Source organism: Rutidosis leptorrhynchoides, chromosome 2 (assembly GCF_046630445.1).
Source record: "Rutidosis leptorrhynchoides isolate AG116_Rl617_1_P2 chromosome 2, CSIRO_AGI_Rlap_v1, whole genome shotgun sequence".
NCBI lineage: Eukaryota > Viridiplantae > Streptophyta > Magnoliopsida > Asterales > Asteraceae > Rutidosis > Rutidosis leptorrhynchoides.
The window spans coordinates 568,718,496-568,738,735 of record NC_092334.1 but is presented as its reverse complement, the minus strand read 5'-3'; the positions used below and the strand labels follow the sequence as shown (position 1 = coordinate 568,738,735).

The window sequence follows — 20,240 nt, the reverse complement described above, 5'->3', positions numbered from 1 at the left end:
CGGAATCTAATAAAATTATGGCGGAATTAGAATTGAATTTAGACGTGTCTAAAATTCAATTCCAATTCCGCCGGAATCCCATTGAATTCCGTGAGTCAAACGGGGCCTTAAGATTTCATAGCGTTATTAATTATAGATAATCTGACAACACTTTTTCTTGCACATTTTCAGGAAAAGCTGGTTGTAACTTAGCAAACTTGTAAATTATCATTAAGCTGTATTATCACATTAGTCTGATGGTGTTCTAAAAGGCGTCATTTTTTTTTTGTAATAAACGCGGATATAAAATGTATGGATTTATTTGTTTATATAGCTTAGCTTTGTATATAATTCGGAGGGATATGTCTTTATAAATAACTAGAAGTGGAGTTGAATAGTTAATTACTTAGTTTGTATTTAAAAACTTTTTTATTTAATCATCTTCTTGAACTTGGGTGTTGTTTATAAAAAAATGTGATGAAAATAAATAAGGAAAACACAAGATTTATAGTTATTGGGGAAGATATTAACGAATCTTCTTTAATTCATTCTTTAGATTTAGATTTTCAATAATACTAGTGAAATGACCCGTGAAATTACGGGTTTATTTAAACGAAACAGTTTAATGATATGTTTTAGGTATTAAGTGAATGTAAATGCTAAAGTTATTTAGTTTAATGACCCGTGGAATCACAGACTCCGACTAAGAAACTTGTCGTTGTTTTTACAAACATACCGATGTACTTAACTTGGTCAGAATAAATGAACTACATTCATTCTCCCATCACTCTCTTCCAATTTTTATCACAATTACTATTTTCTTTGTCATAAAAGTCTACATTACAACATTTTATTGAGACATATATTCATATACATATATATAACGTAATTAATCCCGTAAATAAATATATTATACAATTAACATTTTAATATTTTTACTAAATACAGTTAATTATTTTGATGACATCATCATGGGGTTAGAATTTTTCTCGTTATTTCTATTTTTTTTTTATTTGAATAATCTTTATATATGACATCATCAAAGTAATTTATAAGATTTTATTTTAATTCAAAATTATTTAGGTTAGAGACATCACAATTACTATTTTCCTTGTCATAAAAGCCTACATTACAACATTTTATTGAGACATATTTCGCATACATATATAGTAATTAATCCCGTAAAGAGATATATTATACAATTAATATATTAATATTTTTATTAAATACAATTAATTATTTTCATGACATCATCGTGGGGTTTATAATTTTTCTCTTTATTTTGAATTTTTTAAGATTTGAATAATTTTTATTAATGACATCATTAAAATAATTAATTAGATCTTATTTTAATTCAAAATTATTTAGGTTAATGACATCACCCACCATGTTTAATTTTTTTTTCATTTTCTTTTTTTGATTTTTTTAACAAAGGAAATAACATTTTTATGATGTCACCATTTTAAAACTTTAATAGAAAGTATAGATATAGATTTAATTCAAAATTATTTAGGTTAATGACATCACAAACCATGACCACATAACATATTCCTCAATTTATAACTATGCACAAATTATCACCAGTAACAAACTCATGCTCATTAAGCAACCAAATTAACAATAATCTAATCAACATGATTACATGAATTTCCAACACTGCTAGATTCAAATATATCCCACCATGACTTTTCCAATTTTTCAGTTCCAAACTTCAACAGCAATAATCATTTAAAGTTTCAAATAAAGCTGTATACAGTATAACAAATACATCATAACTGAGTACTTACAATAATACCATTACCAGTTTCATGATATAGACGATAGACCAGACTCATATCACAGCAGCTTGTTCAGAATCAGTTACAACATCAGACTCGTGGTCACTAGAAATAGTCTTCTCTTCACGATCCCAATCTGACAGGTCAACTTCTGCATTTGACTGACGTGCGTTTGCAGCAGCACGAGTTATTGCAATGGCCTCACCATCTGCTGCTGACACCTTAACCAAGTATTCAACTCCTTTGCTTGGTGTCCTGCATGTTAACCATAATAGCACGAGTCAATCAAAGGTGGAAAATTAGAAGTGTACGTTTGAGTAAGGTCAAAGCAGGTTTGGTTGGACTGGACTGGGTCCAGCCTATTATTTAACTGTTTACTTTCTCTACTCTTGTGTTTCACTCGGGGTGGAGAAATGATCTCTCTTTATTCTAGGATAGAGGTAGGATTGTCTACGTCACACCTCCCCCATACCTCACACATGTGGGATTTGGTCTGTTGTTGTTGTTGTTGTTAAGTAATTGACATAAGTTTTTGCTTAGTGAATATTTTTAGATTGCAATATATGAGAATTATTCCTCAGATTATATACAAAGTAGGAGACTAGAAAGTATAAACAGGTCATACCTTCACGTAAACCATGAATATTAGATCCCTACAGGAGCAGTTTCAGCACTGTATCTACACCACAGCCGTTGAACTACAAAGAGATACACGTGATATGATAAAGTGAGAATCATGTGATATGATCAAAGAAGCGGATAAATCAATGATGGAATATCGGAAATGAGTATTTGTGATGGAATTTAACAAGTTCATAAAACATGTTCTTATAGTTAACATAATTACAAAACCAATTTGTAGTAGTGTTAAAGCAAGCGGAAGCAAAATGATAAGTTCATGTTTATATGTTTAGCCTTTTAGTTAAATTCCATGTTAATATCAAGTCTAGAATATATACTTATATATAAGAACAAGAGGAGAAGATTTATTTACCTCCTCAAGCTAGTTGAGGGTTGTTTGATACAAGAAGATGATGAACAAGTGTGTTAAAACCCCAAGCTTTTAATGCACCAACACCACCCTTGAACTTGATTATGTTTTAGACACTTAATCACCCTAAAACCAAGCTTGAAACCCACTTCCTTTGAACCCAAAATTCTGGACAGCAGCTAGTTGAAAGAATGATGATGAATGAAGCTTCAAAACTATGAAACCTCAAGGAGAAATACCCCAAACTTATCACCAACACCTTGAAGTTTAGTTAGGATTTTTATTACACCAAAAATTAAGCTTTCTATTAGACTCAAAACTACCTCTTATTCCCTCAGTCTCGGCAGTTTCAGCAGCTAGGAAGCTCTGTTTTTTTAGTGTTACTTGAACTTTTAAAATAGCATGCACCCCTTTTTGGTCAAGCATCAAAACCCAAGGATTTTAGGCATATGTTGGAAGTAACATTAAGCATGGGTGGACATATTGGGCTTGCCAAAACCGTCCCCATGAGGGGATCTTTTATAGATTTTGCAACCTTTTTTTTTTTTTTTATAAACTTGTTACAAAATAATATACCATGCATTTGTTACTTATATTTTATAAACCCTTTTATAAAATGTAACACAACATAACTATTTAATCTTGTAAATAATCAAATCCTTATCATATAAATTATCCAAATAATTTATCTCAAGTAATAATATTTTAGAAAACCGATTTTCTAAAGTTCAAGTGTAGCGTATTTATCTAACGACCCAATCGTTAAGATTAAATACATATAAGGTGTTGGTAAGCTTGTTATTGGGTATGACCCGACTTGGATCATAACACATTAGCCGCATTAATTTAATATGTCTCTCGGGCATACGGAATACCTTCAATTTGTTTGGTAATCTTGAAAACAAGAAAAAAATTCCAGTGTATATGGACTTACCAAATAAATAATTCAGAGTTAATGCAGTTTCTGTTAAAAAAAAAAATTGATTACATATAATGAATTGGTGATTGATTACATGCATAATATAATGAAAAGGTGGGTCAAAAGTAAAGAAATCATACCTGACACACTCGATGAATCATCCAGCATGCGTCTACCTCTTCATACTTTCGAAGCTTAGTATTTTAGGTGACGGGAATGCACACCGGTACTAATAAACACCAAACCCACATTATTAATCCCATATGTCGATTTTGGGGATATGGGAGATTAGGGGCATGTAGTTGTAGGATTCTCTACTACTACCACTAATACTTTTACTTTTGATATACCTTTTTTTCAGTTTCGGGCAACGAAAGATTGTCAAACTGAGAAGTGAACTCAACTGCATTTTCGGTAGATCTTTCATCTTTGGGCAGTTGGTAATGTCAAGATGTTGGAGGGAGGTGAGGTGTTGCAGTCCCTTTGAAATTGTTTCCAATTCCTTCAAATCCCATATCTTGAGAGAAGTAATAGATGATGGAAATAAGATATGTTTCATCTTTGGGCAGTCTTGAATTTTAAGACGTTGGAGGGATGTGAGGTGTTGCAGTCCCTTTGATATTGTTTCCATTTCCTTCAAATCTTTTATATGGAGAGAGGTGAGAGACGATGGAAGAAGACAATACAAATGGTCATCACTAATAATAATAATAATACTCGCATCATCCTCATTTCCTGACGATCCCCCACCATATAAGGTTAGGTCAACAAGTGAGGGTGGGAATTCCTGTGGGCCCCACTCTGATATCGGCTTCTTCAACTTACCTATTATTAAGTTTTGCAATTTAGGATGCCAAAGCCCACCAGGAAATGAAACACCCAAACTTGGACAGTTGTAAATTACCAGATGTGTTAAGAAGATGAGTTTCGGCAGTTGTACATCAGGTATTGACTCCAGACTTTCACAATCATTTATTCTTAAATTGGTAATATGAAGGAAGCAATTCAATTCAACGATGAATTTCAGATCTGGAAAACTTGTAATACTTAGATATTCAAGCGATGGCATCCCTGTATTGTTGTTGTTGATAAGCATCTGAGTCTTGTCACCTCCTCTTTCATATCCTCCTCCCAATTCAGTTTTCATTACTTTCTTACATCCATCAATATAAAGTGACTTGAGTTTCTGCCCTCCTCCAGATGAGAAAGAAATATCTGTAATTGAATCACAATCCGAAATACTCAACGTCTCAATGTTGTTTGGACAACTACAACGTTCAATACTCTTACAACTATGTATAATTAACTCTCTAAGAGATGCTAAGTGATTGCTTCCACTCTTGTCGTCATCATCATCCTCCTCCCCTCTCTCACCAAGACTTATCAAATTATCACAATTTTGTACTTCCAACTCCCTTAAACTCGCAAGAACCACGCTTGCCTTTGCGTCTGATTCCCACAAGTATCTTATCCCATCACATGACCTGATGATTAACTTTTCAACTTCCCTCAGATGATCTCCAAAACCTCTCATGAACACCTCATCAGTTAGACCTGAAATACTGTCTAGGTTTAACTCTGTGACCGATGAAGCTGCACGAACCAAACTTGTCAACACATTGTAATGACACTCCCTTATTTTAAGATGTCTCAGTGAAGGCAGTGCTTCGATTGATACTTCGACCAGATTTGGACACTTTTTAATAACAAGCTTCTCAAGGCACGGAAACACATCTCCGCCACAATTGGTTGACCACAACTTCCACCCCTCCATATTTTCAAAGCTTAGACTTTTAAGTGACGGGAATGACACTACACCAGTATTATTACCAGTAAACTCCAAACCCACATTATTCACCCATCCATACCTTCAATAAACAACTTCTCGAGTGACGGTAGTTGCCCTAGTGGAGGTAAACATGTACAATTTTTACAACCATGTAACGATACCTCTGACAACTTATTAAAATTGGGATCCACAACCCAATTTGGAAGCTCCATTCCTCTATATGACACTATTTTAAGCTGTTTTAGAGTACCACTGTGAGGCTTCATCCCACCTAATACATCCTTATCATGAAAATCTATTCGAGAATCATCGACCACGTCACTCCATATCAACTCTAACTCGCTAAGCCTCTTCTGCGAAAAGTTTGCATCGCGTGCATCAGTAGCATTTGTCACTTTCTCCAACCCTTCAATACAGATATCCCCGCACAGGTTCTTCAATTCTTTCAGCTCCCTAATTCCAAATCTGTTTTCACCTCCAATAATTATTTTGGATAGTGTTTGGAGGCTTTTCAACTTACCAATCCCTAAGGGCATCTTATTCAATCTCAAAGAGCGAGTTTGTCTAATGTCAAAATGCCGCAGATTTTTAAGCATTGAAAAGTCCTTGGGCAACTCAACTAATGACCAACAGCCAAACAGGATAAGTGTTTGTAAATTATAGAGGTTGCAGTCACTTTCTGGTAGTTGTGTGATATTAGTTTGAGATAAATTAAGATACCTCAAGTGCCTCAAGCTACCAATAGTATCTGGTATCTCACTTATCATAAAGTTACTTAAATTCAGGACCCTTAACAATGGCAGCATTAGGAAAATGCCAACCAGAATCTTGTTAGATAAGTAGAAATAATTCCGTTCGTCTACACCGACAGACGTTGCCAAGATTGTTCTTAGACTTCTGGCGCTTTTGAATGCCTTGAACTTATCATAGGCTCCATATTCCTCACGAACAAATGACATGTGGCGACACTTTTCCAACGCTTCACTCCCTCTATCCTTCTCTGTGCCATTATCTAACCTAACAAAAAAGTCACCAGCAATTGATGTCGCCAAGTCATTCATCAAGTCATGCATTACAAACAACGATTTTTCGTTTGGTGCATGCTGAAAAAACGACCTTGACAACATCTCATCAAAACATTGATGACAAAAGTCTTCTTCTGTTTCAACAGTCGAATGGTGTAAAAACCCTTCTGCCATCCACAATAGAACTAACTCCCTCTTATTGAATAAATAGTCCTTGGGAAAGAAGGCGCAATATGCGAACAACCGCTTCAAACACGCTGAAAGATCTTGGTAACTTAGACTAAGGGCAGGAACAATTTCACCGGCATCTTCTAGTGTCCATATATCACTATCCAACACTTTCTTCCAGTATTGTTCTTCATTTCCTTTGGTCCTCAATAACCTCCCGAGTGCTATCAAAGCCAAAGGTAATCGGCCACATTTTTCCACGATACCTTCACCATGTAGTTTCAGAGTGGGATGTGAATCAAAATTAGGTAAACCCAAAGCATTTTGAGCAAATAAAGTTATAGCATCATCATGTGACAGGCTCTCTAGTTGACCTGTATTATCACTATAGCCTAGCTTGTTGATTAATAGGGTCTTCCGTGTTGTCATGATGATTTTACTTCCGGGAGCACATTTACGAAACGGAGCAACTAAGGTTTCCCAATGCTTATAACTTTCACTCCATACATCATCCAACACTATCAGAAAACGTTTTCCCATGAGTTGATTTTCAAGAGCTACTTGAAGTAGATTAAGATCTCTAAAATCCTTGTTTTTTCCGCCCATAGATTGATAGATAATACTGCTTATACGAATGATATCAAACTCGTCCGAAACACAAACCCACGCCTTGAGTTCAAAGTGGTCATTCACCTGGTTGTCATTATATAAAAGTTTGGCTAGAGTTGTTTTACCAACCCCACCCATACCAACTATCGGAACAATTCTATAGTTTACATCACGTGGTTCATCCGCAAGTAACTTGCAGACAAATGCCTCTTTATCCAATTCACGGCCAACAATCCCAGATTCATCTACTAGAGAGGTTTCTAAACTTCTAATTATATTTTTTGGACTATGATCAACTTTCACAATCAAACCAAGACTAGTTTTTTCAGTTTCTAGATCTTTCAACTCCTTGTAAATCTGATCTAACTTGCTACTCAAACGAGTACTTAGTGAGAAATTTGTGAAGCAGGTTGGGATTTTTACCTTGCTGGTGCAGCCAACAGATTTGTTGTTGAACTCACGGTGCATAGCCTCCGTTGCTAAACCATCGAGTACATCCTCCATATCGTAAGCCGTTTAACATCTTTATTACTTACTTCCTTTTGAGAAGCATCATTAAGTAATTCTTGGATGTCGGAGAATTTTGTCTCAAACTTGTTGATCTCGGATTGAATTCCCCGAGAGCGAGCAATTTTCTTCACAGCTTCAGAGGCTAAGTTCTGAAGAACAAGTTTGATGAGATCAGAAGCGATAACTTCAGCCATTAAATAATTGTTGATTAATTAGTTTATGATGAGAAACTAGATCAGTAGAGATCGATTTTAGTAGAGATGAAAAGTATTAGGTGAATAACAAAAAGAGATCGATTAATGGTCAACGCTTAAGATCTAAACAGGGAGGGTTAGATCTCAATTGACCAATAAGACCATAGATATAATAATAGATAATAGATATAAAAAATATAAAAACAAACTAAGTTTTGATCCATACTATCAGGGATGACAATTGATCGGATATGGATCGAGTGATGCTGTATTCATATTCATATCCATTTATTTTTTGTTCTTCCATATCCATATTCATATCCATATAATTTTAGTTCATCCATCCATATTTATATTGTGATGACCCGGAAATTTAACATACAATTTAACATAATTAATAATAATATTACATACATTGAATGTGAACAGAATAAATTAATAAAAACAAAAGTAAAGACTTACTTGTTTGTCTTGTAAGTTGCATCAAAAGACACGATATCATCAAACTCTTGATAATTAACTTTAGAGACATAATCAGACCAGAATACTCCAAGTAAAGTACCATCATTACCACATTTATACTCGCAAGTGAAGTTTGGTAAAACTTCTTGCTTCCGAAGAAGATTCTCTATAAAAATGTGTGCATCACTTTCACCTACATACCGATTCATGTCACGCCTAAAGTTTTGAAAATCAACAGAAGAAGGACCAACTAGACTAAAACCACCATTAAGATCTGAGATAATGTTGTAAGCTGTAGTAGCACCAACATTAGATTTAGTATTTAAATCAAACAACATTTGCGCGTCGTCTAAACCAATCCTTCTGTTTATCTTCATTTGCTGTATATTACCTTTAGAAACTAACTTATGATTGTGACCTTCATAGAACTTCCAAATCATCACCTTATCACCAACTAACTTACATCTAAGAGATGCTGAACAACCAGTCTTGATTGTGGAAACTTTACGAATAAGAGGTTTTTTTCCTTCTTTCTTTTCTTCCTTTTATCAGCTTTAGAAAGTTCAACATTAGATTCACCATTACCATCAACATCAACTTCTGAGTCACCTTCAACATCACCTTCTACACCACCTTCAACTGAATCTTTAATGATAGGTGGATTAAAATATACAAGAGAATCATAGGCGAGATGCCTAGAAGTACCGGATCTATTACACCTAAAAAGCTTGTAAGTAACAATCCTAGCTGCATTTCTATTTTGAGAAGATCTTTTAGTATCAAATCCACCAGCATCGCCATAGGACTCATAAAACAACTGACATGCATCATACGATTGAAATAAAGTACCAATAACAGGTTTCAAATGATCAGGAACAACAGGTAAATATTCTTGTGAACCATCAACACTTTCTCTAATTATTGAAGAAATATCAAGTTGTTCAACAATTGCTCCAGAACCTAAAAATACAAAATATTGATCATGCAATGTTATTAGCAATATATTTATTATTGGTGAACAGAAACATATCATAAACCCTAAAAAACAATAAAAAGAAAAGAAAATATATAATAATAATAAACATATGTAATGTTCATAACAAAATCATGTATTGAAATCAGAAAAAAACAATTCACATTAAATCGTGCAGGGCATGTAATGTTATTAGAAAAATATTTATCATTGATGAACAAAAACATTACATAAACCATAAAATAAAATAAAAAGCAGACAATAGATAATAATATTCATCATATGTAATATTCATAAGAAAATAAAGTATTAAAAGCAGGAAAACCAAGTCATATTAATACATGCAACGCATGTAATGTTATTAAAAATATTCATTAATAATGCACTGAAACATAACATAAACCCTAAAATAGAAGCAAACAACAGAAAACAGATAACAAATAGTAATATCGATCATATGTAAAGAAAATTAAAAAATAATGAATGTAAATCAGAAAACACGTACATTCAGCATCAGACTGTGCAAAATCGAAACCAGATGAAGCAGCGACAGAAGTAGAACCTTCAACACGAGAGGTAGAATCTGAAGCACAAATAGAACTGGAAGCCATCGCAAACCTTGATTACACATAAAAAAGTAAAAACGAATCAGATACGAACGATATAGCACTAAATGGAGCAAAAAAAAAAACGAATCAGATGAACATATAAACCGTAACTCAAACGTTTATGATGAAGACGAAATCACTGAAAAATTGTATGAAGAATCGTAATTGAATATTGACAAAGAGAGAACGAAACCCTAATTCAATGATGATCGACGAAAAAAACAAAATCAATTATATAAGTTAATAAAAAGGAAAAAACTAAAAAAAAAGAATTACGAAATTACTTAAAAAATAAAAGTAATTATGAAAAGACGAAATTACCCTTTCAATACAAATAAAGGATACGGGCATGAAGAAGCTGGAACAAGAGGAGGAGGTGGAATATTACGGCTGTTGGATCAAAAATCAAGGGTGAGATCATGAGCTTCCACTTTTCCCCCTAAAAATCACTTCCCTCTTGATTATACCCGTGTATATATATATATATATATATATATATATATATATATATATATATATATATATATATATATATATATACATACATACATATCTATATCACATACATAAATACATAAATATAAATAATATGAAAATATAAATATAACACACACACACACACACACACACACATATATATATATATATATATATATATATATATATATATATATACATACCTTAAATACTTATAAATAATCTATATAACATAAACATATATACGATCGACATACATATATAAATAGATAAAAAATAAATATATAAAAGATCATACCACCGATTTTTTTATGGCTTTGTTCCTTTCTAGTAGGCGTATTGGGTACTTGGGATGGAGGTTGTGATTGTGATTGCCTTTGTTGTTGCGATCGCCTTTCCAGTTGCGTTTGTATTTGACCCGAATGGTACAAATTTTGTTGACCCGTTTGTAAAAAATGTTGTTGTAAGTTAAAACATTGTAGTTGAAGTGCTTGTTGTTGCATCAATTGTTGTTGTTGCTCCATGGTAAATATCTCTGTTTGATTTATTTGCAATTTAGCGTGTCCAATCTCTTCAATTATAGCTGGATTTGCATTTATCTTAGTCGATTCTTTTCTAAGATGGGTAGCGGATACGATTCACAACATCATGAACCATTGTTCATTTTAGATGAACACCAAGTGTTTGATAAAATTCCCCAGTGAGAACACCGGTAGTGTTAAGCAATAGTAGAACTCCTGAAGAAGTAAAACCACTTATAAGTAGTGAGCTTGTTGTTTAGGGTACTAATCACCCTGTAAAAGTTCCTACTTATTGATGTAAACAGGTTAGAAACCACAAATTTTCAAGAATCTTATTTGAAAAAGTTCATTTTTATGATAATAATAAAAACCGACATTTGAAGTAGACATATTTAAACTTTGATAGCTTTTAATGTTTGGTGATGTTATTTTCTTATTGCAGATATGAGTTGTTGTTTGGTTTCTCCTGAGTTGGGAACTACTTCATTTGTAAGTAAACAGAGATATTTACCTCTTAAAGCTGGCAGTTTGAAATACAATTCACAACAAGATCTTGAATTCTTTGATTCTGTGAAGGTAACACATGTATATGTTAGCATCTGGTTTTTGTATTGAATACACAAAACTTGACTTGGTTTGAACAACATTGATAATAACTTGAAGTATTTTCTTGCAGATTAGTGTCAAGAAATCCAGACATCAACGTGTATTTGGAGCTCCATTTCCCAATATATCTAGGGCACAATCATTGATTATTTGTTGCAGTAATAATCCTCAAAATGTTGATTTGCCACGTTACTATTCCAAGAAAGAAAAAAAGCCTTTTCCTGTACCTATTTTGGACCTTCGACGGGCTGCAAGGGAGAGGATGAAGAGTAGAAAAGGCCAGCCCAAAAGATCCGCCCCACCTCCTAAAAACGGGTTGCTGGTTCAGAGAATGATTCATCTTGCTTATACTGTGTTGAATTCAAGAACTATATTGATTAACAATCTCAAAAAGCTCCTAAAAGTTGTCCCCGTACTAGCGTGCAAGTAATTCTTCTGCTCTGATACACATTTAACTTTTGCAATCTTTGTATGAATCTCAGTCTATTGCTCATCTCATCAATATTGTGTTGATTCAGTGAGATTTCGATTGGAGTTAGATGTTTTTTATATGTTTAATCTCCTTTTGGCAGGTATTGTAATGAAATTCATGTGGGACCCATGGGTCATCCCTTCAAGTCATGTCAAGGTCAAAATTCTTCTATTCGAAAGGGAAAACACGAGTGGGTAGACGCTATTGTAGAGGACATAATCGTTCAAATAGAAGCTTTTCATCTCTACGATCGTTTAGGAAAACGTATCCCTCACGAAGAACGATTTTCCGTCCCTCGAATCCCAGCACTTGTTGAGCTTTGCATTCAAGCAGGTGTTGATTTACCCGATTTTCCCACAAAAAGAAGACGAAAACCCATTATTCGAATCAGCAAAAGCGAGTTCATTGATGCTGATGAAAGTGAATTACCCGATTTGCCCTCACAAGATCCAAAGCCAAAGTTATTAACTGAAATACCAGATTGGGAGATAACCCCACCGTCTAATAAAGAAGAAATAGTATTACTTGCAGAAGAAACACTTAAAAGTATGGGAGAAAATGAGAACAGGGGCTAACAAATTGATGAAGATGTACCCTGTGAGAGTTTGTGGATACTGCCCCGAGATCCACGTGGGACCCACGGGTCATAAAGCACAAAATTGTGGGGCGTTTAAGCACCAGCAGAGGAACGGGCAGCACGGGTGGCAATCGGCGGTTCTTGATGATTTGATACCGCCAAGGTACGTGTGGCATGTTCCTAATTTGGACGAACCGATGTTGCAAAAGGAGTTGAGGAATTTTTATGGTCAGGCGCCAGCTGTCGTGGAGATTTGTGTGCAGGGTGGGGCGGTTGTACCTGAACAGTACAAGCCGGCGATGCGGTTGGATGTTGGTATTCCTAGTAGTGTTAGAGAAGCTGAAATGGTGGTTTGAAGTTATAACCCTATGGTTAAATTTACTTTTTTCTTGTGTGTATTTCATATGATCAATTATGAATTGTAAAATGATCGTTCTTTAAGATATAAATTATCTTCTAAAGGCTCGATTTTACTACGCGTTTCCCTCGGATTGAATCATTTTAATTGTGTTGTAATGTTTTATCCAAGTGCCTCTTTAAATTGGTTACAAACTGTCGATTGCATTAGTCTAAAAATTGTGGTTAAATATTTGTTATTATTATTATTATACACACATTGAGGTTAAATATTTGTTATTATTATTATTATACACATACACATTGAAGTGAAGTGAAGTGAAGTGATGTTGGTCACCTTAGCACGTATGTGTTTCTAGTCTCGATAGTCCTTTTTAATGTTGTAAATTTAAGAGATAACATTCTAGCTTATCGTATTCTCATTCTCTAAACCTCGTTTGGCTCACGAAATCTAATGAAATTATGGCGGAATTGTAATTGAATCTAGATGTGTCTAAATTCAATTCCAATTCCGCCAGAATCCCATTGAATTCCGTGAGCCAAACGGGGCCTTAAGATTTCATAACGTTGTTAATTATAGATAATCCGTCAACAATTTTTCTTGCACATTTTCAGGAAAAGCTATATAACTTAGCAAACTTGTAAATTATCATTAAACTGTATTATCACATTAGTCTGATGGAGTTCCAAAAGACCTCATTTTTTTGTAATTAACGCGGATATAAAATGTTGTTTATTTATATAGCTTAGCTTTGTTTATAATTTGGAGGAATATGTCGTTATAAATAACTAGAAGTGGAGTTGAATAGTTAATTACTTAGTTTGTATTTAAAAACTTTTTTATTTAATCATCTTCTTGAACTTGGAGGTGTTTGTAAATAAATGTGATGAAAATAAAGACTTTTTTAATCAGTTGGTCCCTCTATTTTACACCAAATCGCTAACAACATCCCTTGCTTTCTAATTTAGATTTTCGCATCCTTTAATAATTTTAATTTTGCAATCCGAGTCCCTCCGTCAACTTGCCATCGAAATTGAAAGTTAAGTCATGACATGTGCAATGCATGTGAGAGTAAATTCGTCTTTTTACCCTTCATTTTCATCTTCATCACTAAACCATCATAAAAATAAACCTAAAATCAAATCCAACTATCTATATCTATATCTAAATCCAAATCTAAATCATAATTGAATTAAAACCAAACCAAATCAAAATCAAATCAAAGCTATAAATACAAATATAAATAGAAGAAGAAAGAAGAATAGTAGCTGTAACAATTATCCTAAAATACAAACTATATCAGCATCAGAATCGACATGTGGGTAATTTTCTGACTAACAAACTCTTAACTTTACTTCCTATTTGATAGCTAGAATACAAAAACTGAATTCATCCGATGATGCACATGACTCAAATGCAGTAAGACTTGTTCCCACATATAATTTGCACATCTTGCTAAACTTTCGTAAAATTTGCACATCTTGCTAAACTTTCGATTCAAATTAAACTCAAGAAAACTAAACTAGATCTAAAGACAAACAATAGAAATAAGAATGATATAGGATGAAATCAAACGGAGAAGTTCACCGATTGTTGTTAGATAAATCGGTGATGGCTGTAAAAAATTGTATATTTGTATTAATCGGTGATGGCTGTATACGGATCAACAATCGATAGCGTCAAAAATTGTCACAAATTTGACATCTTTAATCCATTTTCTTCTTCTACCACGTGAATTGATTAACCCCAAGCAGCATAAAATTTGATCCGGTGAGATGCGTTTTCCGGCAGCGATTAACTCTAAACAAAATCAGAAGTTTTTCGCAGCGAGATGCATTTTCTGGCTGTAGATGCCAAAATCATAAATTTTCAGCTATAGATCTCCAACGAGTAAATGGTACAAATCTTTATCTCCACAATACCTAAATATACACAATTCACATCGAGGATCTGAAAAACCCAAATAAAATATTAAGTATTAACAGGTGGTGGTTAATATAATCTCCGTGCACCGCCGTACACCACCGCACACCACCGTAACCCCATAACTTTGCTTCTCTCTTGTTGATTTTCGTCGTCTATCTTTTTCATTTAGGGGTTTCAGAGTTTATATTATTGCAGAAGAATTCTTAATGGTAGTGGTGTGTGATTCTTTGTATGGAGCTATATTTTTAGATTTTTTTAACAATCGATGATGGGTGTTTGTACCTCAAGAACATACGAAGTACCTGTAGGTTTTAATATTGATACTGACCCTTTGTTTCTTATTATTTTTAATCGTTGAAACTAGATGCTTTTTCTACAGATTTTGATAGGATAATTAAATTAAATAAGAGTTTTTTAGAATGCTTGCATACTTGCACTATGTGTATAAGTAATAATACTCTTTGATAGAAAAATATAAGTTAAATAAAAAGAAGGGAAAAAGACTAAAATACCCTCACATGTTTGGCACATGCTTCAAGTTAACAGAAGAATTGACGGTGATGAGACGGAGGGATGCGGATTGCCAAATTAGGAAAAATAAAGGATTCGAAAGGCCAAATTAGAAATCAAGGGACGCTGTTAACGATTTTGGGTATAATATAGAGACCAAGGGAGCAAAAAAGTCTAGAAGTGGAGTTGAATAGTTAATTATTAATTACTTAGTTTGTATTTAAAAACTTTTTTATTTAATCATCTTCTTGAACTTGGGTGTTGTTTGTAAATAAATGTGATGAATATAAATAAGGAAAACACAAGATTTATAGTTATTGGGAAGATGTTAATGAATCTTCTTTAATTCATTCTTTAGATTCTTAATAATACTAGTGAAATGACCCGTAAAATCACGGATTTGTTTAAACGAAACAGTTTAATGATATGTTTTAAGTATTAAGCGAATGTAAATACTAAAGTTATTTAGTTTAATAACCCGTTGAATCACGGACTCCGACTAAAAAACTTGCCGTTGTTTTTACAAACATACTGATGTACTTAACTTGGTCAGAATAAATGAACTACATTCATTCTCCCATTAATCTCTTCCAATTTTCATCACAATTACTATTTTTTTTTTTGTGTGTCATAAAAGCCTACATTACAACATTTTATAGAGACATATATTCATATACATATATAACGTAATTAATCCCGTAAAAAGATATATTATACAATTAACATTTTAATATTTTTATTAATAATATTACAATTGAGCAAAAACCCATTTACTTTTCACCAACAGTAAAGGTATTTTCGTCACTGTTCACCTTAATATAAGGGTATTTTCGTATTTTCAGCCCAACAGATATTTCTCAGTTACACTCCTTCACCCCTTCCCCTTTGTTCCCCCACGGATCTCTCCAGGGTCTTCGAGCGATTTTCCCCCTCCACAGCTCCATCTCGTCGCCACCATCTCCGGCCCGACAATCGTCGGTCTCTTCTCCAACCATGCCCAACATAATCAGCGCGGTTTCTTCGCCTGTAAGAGGCTCCGGTTTCTTCACCGTTCGAATTGTCAGCGTACTGGACCACTAGGGTTTGCGGTCCGGTTCCAATAGCGATTAGTGTTGCCTGAGGTGATCGATGAGCTTGAAATTACAGGGTTTCCGCTCCTTTTATTGTCCGGTAATCGACATCATCCATATAAAGGTTAGGGTTTCATTTTTTTTATTTCGTTCTCTTTCTAAAATGTTGTTGATCTTGGTTACGTTACTTGCTTATTAGGTTTACAGGTAATCCTTAACATCATTTTTTGTGTATAGTTATTGGTATATTTTCTAACTGGAACTTTGAAAAGACTAACGGATTGCATATTTTTGCTCAAATAAAATTTGTAAAACGGCTGCTTATTGTCAACTCCATATTGTTCGCTGCATCTTTTGAAACACTGAAATGTTTGGGGTCTTATTTGCTTTCAAAGTTTGACGATGCACATGTTAATTATTTCAAACGCTCTCTTATTTATGTTTATTTTAAAATGCAACATATACAGTAACTGTATATGTGCTCATATTTTGTTTTTTGTTGCATTCTTTGCAGCTTAGGAAAGCTTTGATGGTGAATATGTGTGCTCTCGGTCACCTATTGGAAAGGCAACGATTTGTTGTAGCCGTGGCTCCTGATGATGAAAATTTGTTAGCTGATTCTTGCAATGAGAAAAAAACGGATCGTATCGTGGTAGCGCAACAAATGAGTTGCAACCATGGTCATTCGTCTCCTCTTGCTAAGAATTACGAACACAAAATTCTGATGTGAATAAATATTACCGTTGATTTAGAAGGGTTTTGAGTGCGAGGCTGTGATGTTGAAAGTCTGCTATTTGAGTCTCGCCATGAGAAAACGCGTCATATCTTAGCGGGGCAACATATTAGTTGCAGCCATGGTGATTCGGGTTCTCTTGGTTGGAATCATATATACCTATCTGAGCTGCAAAACTGTTTCTGTTTTTAAAATTTAGGAAGCGATACTTGATAGAGCAAACTGACCAGTAATACCTGATGTTCCTGTTGTTTCCTGAATACACCAAAATGACTCAAGCAAAGCTATTTCTTTTATACTATTATATATGCAGATGGTGGTAGTAATTCAAATAATGAAGCACAACATACAGTTCGGCTAATTGTGGAATATTGTTAAACATGTTGTAAGGTCATTCTCTGAAATTGCAATTGATCTTTAATTGTGTGTACATGTAATTATATACGTCATAACTGCCTTTTCAGTGAATTATGATCTCCAGTTTGAAACTAATATTTTTTATGAATTCATTTGCAAAATTTACGGTTTAAGATCGTAACCATTGTTGCATATTCTGTAAAATATGTTTTCTCGACCTAAACCATCCATTACAGCAGACGCTATAAGATATTTGCTATATATGTTACTACTCCGTATTTAATTAGATCAGTCATAGGGGCATCGGACACTTGGGTTTTCTGCAGTTTGTTATCGTCTTTATAGAATGTTGTGGATTTCTATTAAATGTTCTTATGTTAGGAGTGCCTTGCGTTTTGCTTTTGTGGCTTATTTCTTTAGTTGCGCTTAACGACATCGTACAGTAAGTTTGTTTTATGCTTTTGATTTTTTTTTTTTTTTTTTTTCTTTTTTCTTTTTAATGTTATGTTGTTTTTTATGTAGTAAATGGTATGCAAATATATGTGATTGTTTATCGACTTGGTATTTAATATGTTGGCTTTCCCAGGTTGAGTTCAACTGATATTTTTAAAATGAATATATATGTAAGTATAGGTGATGATGTTCAATTGTTACAATTTGCAAATAACAGAATCTGCACAGCATATAGAATGAGTAATCATAGGGTATTTTGGTATCCTTTTTATTGATTTATGTAACTAATTCAGTGTCATTTTGGTAAAAAAAAATATGTGTTAATAAAAAAGCCATATTTTAGTACATTGCTTTGGTCGGTAGATGGCATTTTCATGGTCACTATATCGTCGAAGAACTATTTCAGTTATCGACATTATCGGTTTTAGATCCTGATAATGTGTTGGTTTTTGAGGTAATACATATACAAATTGAAATTATAGTTATATTTATAGGAAAATCTTAAGATGTGCAGTTTGCATTATTGGTATCTCTATATCAATTAGTAGTACGTAACTTTGTATGTATGGGTCGACCCGTGTGGTTATTTTATTGTTTTGATGTTATTAGCTATACGTATATTTTTTTATTGTGTTTGTTTTACATTAACAAATGGACTGTTTCTTATCCTTAAAGGCTGCCATGATCAACACTCGAGAAATGACGCCATCCCGTTGGTCCCATTGGCTCAACAACAATACGTAGGTAAGCATAATATACTATAAATGTTTAATATTTATATAACTTTGAGTATTTTTTTTGACCAGCAGGGTGTTCCAAACACGTTATCTGAATCACGAATAATCGATAATGTATTTGGTATATGACACGACTATAGAAGGAGCGACGGTCAGAATGTGCTGGATGTTACATGTTATACCCCATCCTCTTCCTCAACTGGTACCTTGGGGTCCTCATGAATAGGCGTACACCGAAGTTGAGGTAAAGTCTTTGTTATTTGTTCATTTTCAATATCATATATAAACTTATGTTTTCCCATTTTGCAACAAGTTTGATCTATCCATTTTTTGCTTCCTTTCATCATCATCGGAATTAGTTTTACTGTAAGGTAATCATAAGCCTAAGCATGTACGTTGCATCTTTAGCATGGAGAAAGTGGTATGCAGAAATTGTTTTGGTTGAGGGTTGTGTCGCCCCGCCTTTCGGTTTATTTTTTTTCCTGTGGATAGATATTGCACTATTGTAACAGATGTGTTAAATTAACTACTCTACAATTATGTAGAAAACAACAATGCGATATATGTAGACATTATATTACGCACAATTATGCCCGTTGTACATAAACGCCTTTTTAAGGTGGCCGCCGCAACGCGCGGCTGGCCACCTGTTTTTTAAATACAATTGATTATTTTGATGACATCATCATGAGCTTAGAATTTTTCTCGTTATTTCTATATTGTTTTTTAAATTTGGATAATCCTTATATATGACATCATCAAAATAATTAATAAGATTTTATTTTAATTCAAAATTATTTAGGCTAGAGACATCACAATTACTATTTTCTTTGTCATAAAAGCCTACATTACAACCTTTTATTGAGACATATTTCGCATACATATATAGTAATTAATCCCGTAAAGAGATATAGTATTATACAATTAATATGTTAATATTTTTATTAAATACAATTAATTATTTTGATGACGTCATCATGGGGTTTAGAATTTTTCTCTTTATTTTGAATTTTTTAAAATTTGGATAATTTTTATTAATGACATCATTAAAATAATTAATAAGATTTATTTTAATTTAAAATTATTTAGGTTAATATATCACCCACCATGCTTAAAAAAAATTTTCATTTTCTTTTTTTGATTTTTTTAACAAAGGAAATAACTTTTTTTATGATGTCATCATTTTAGAACTTTAATAAAAAGTATAGATTTAATTCAAAATTATTTAGGTTAATGATATCATCCACCATGCTTAGATTAATTTTCATTTTATTAACAAAGGAAATAACATTTTTATGATGTCATCATGCTTTAATAGAAAGTATAGATATCTTGAAAATCGATGAAGAGCTGTCCTTATAAGTCATAAGGAGCCATTAAGAATGAGATCACAACAAAGATCTTTAAGATCACTTGTTCTGAACAAGAATCACTAAGA

At 33.3% G+C, this 20,240-nt stretch overlaps 1 protein-coding gene and 2 pseudogenes across 1 annotated transcript; 1 reads left to right on the top strand and 2 right to left on the bottom strand.

The window, feature by feature from the left end:
* Window positions 1-1,810: 1,810 nt before the first annotated feature.
* Window positions 1,811-7,962, bottom strand: LOC139889801 (putative disease resistance RPP13-like protein 1; annotated as a pseudogene).
* Window positions 7,963-8,420: 458 nt separating this feature from the next.
* On the bottom strand, window positions 8,421-10,008 carry LOC139889800 (protein FAR1-RELATED SEQUENCE 5-like). Its single transcript, XM_071872729.1, has 3 exons — window positions 9,903-10,008; window positions 8,888-9,384; window positions 8,421-8,804 (listed from the first exon to the last, which is right to left on the bottom strand). The coding sequence occupies exons 1-3, from the start codon at window positions 10,006-10,008 to the stop codon at window positions 8,421-8,423; spliced, it is 987 nt and encodes a 328-aa protein (XP_071728830.1).
* A 300-nt stretch (window positions 10,009-10,308) lies between these two features.
* Window positions 10,309-13,014, top strand: LOC139889799 (APO protein 2, chloroplastic-like; annotated as a pseudogene).
* The last annotated feature ends 7,226 nt before the right edge of the window (window positions 13,015-20,240 follow it).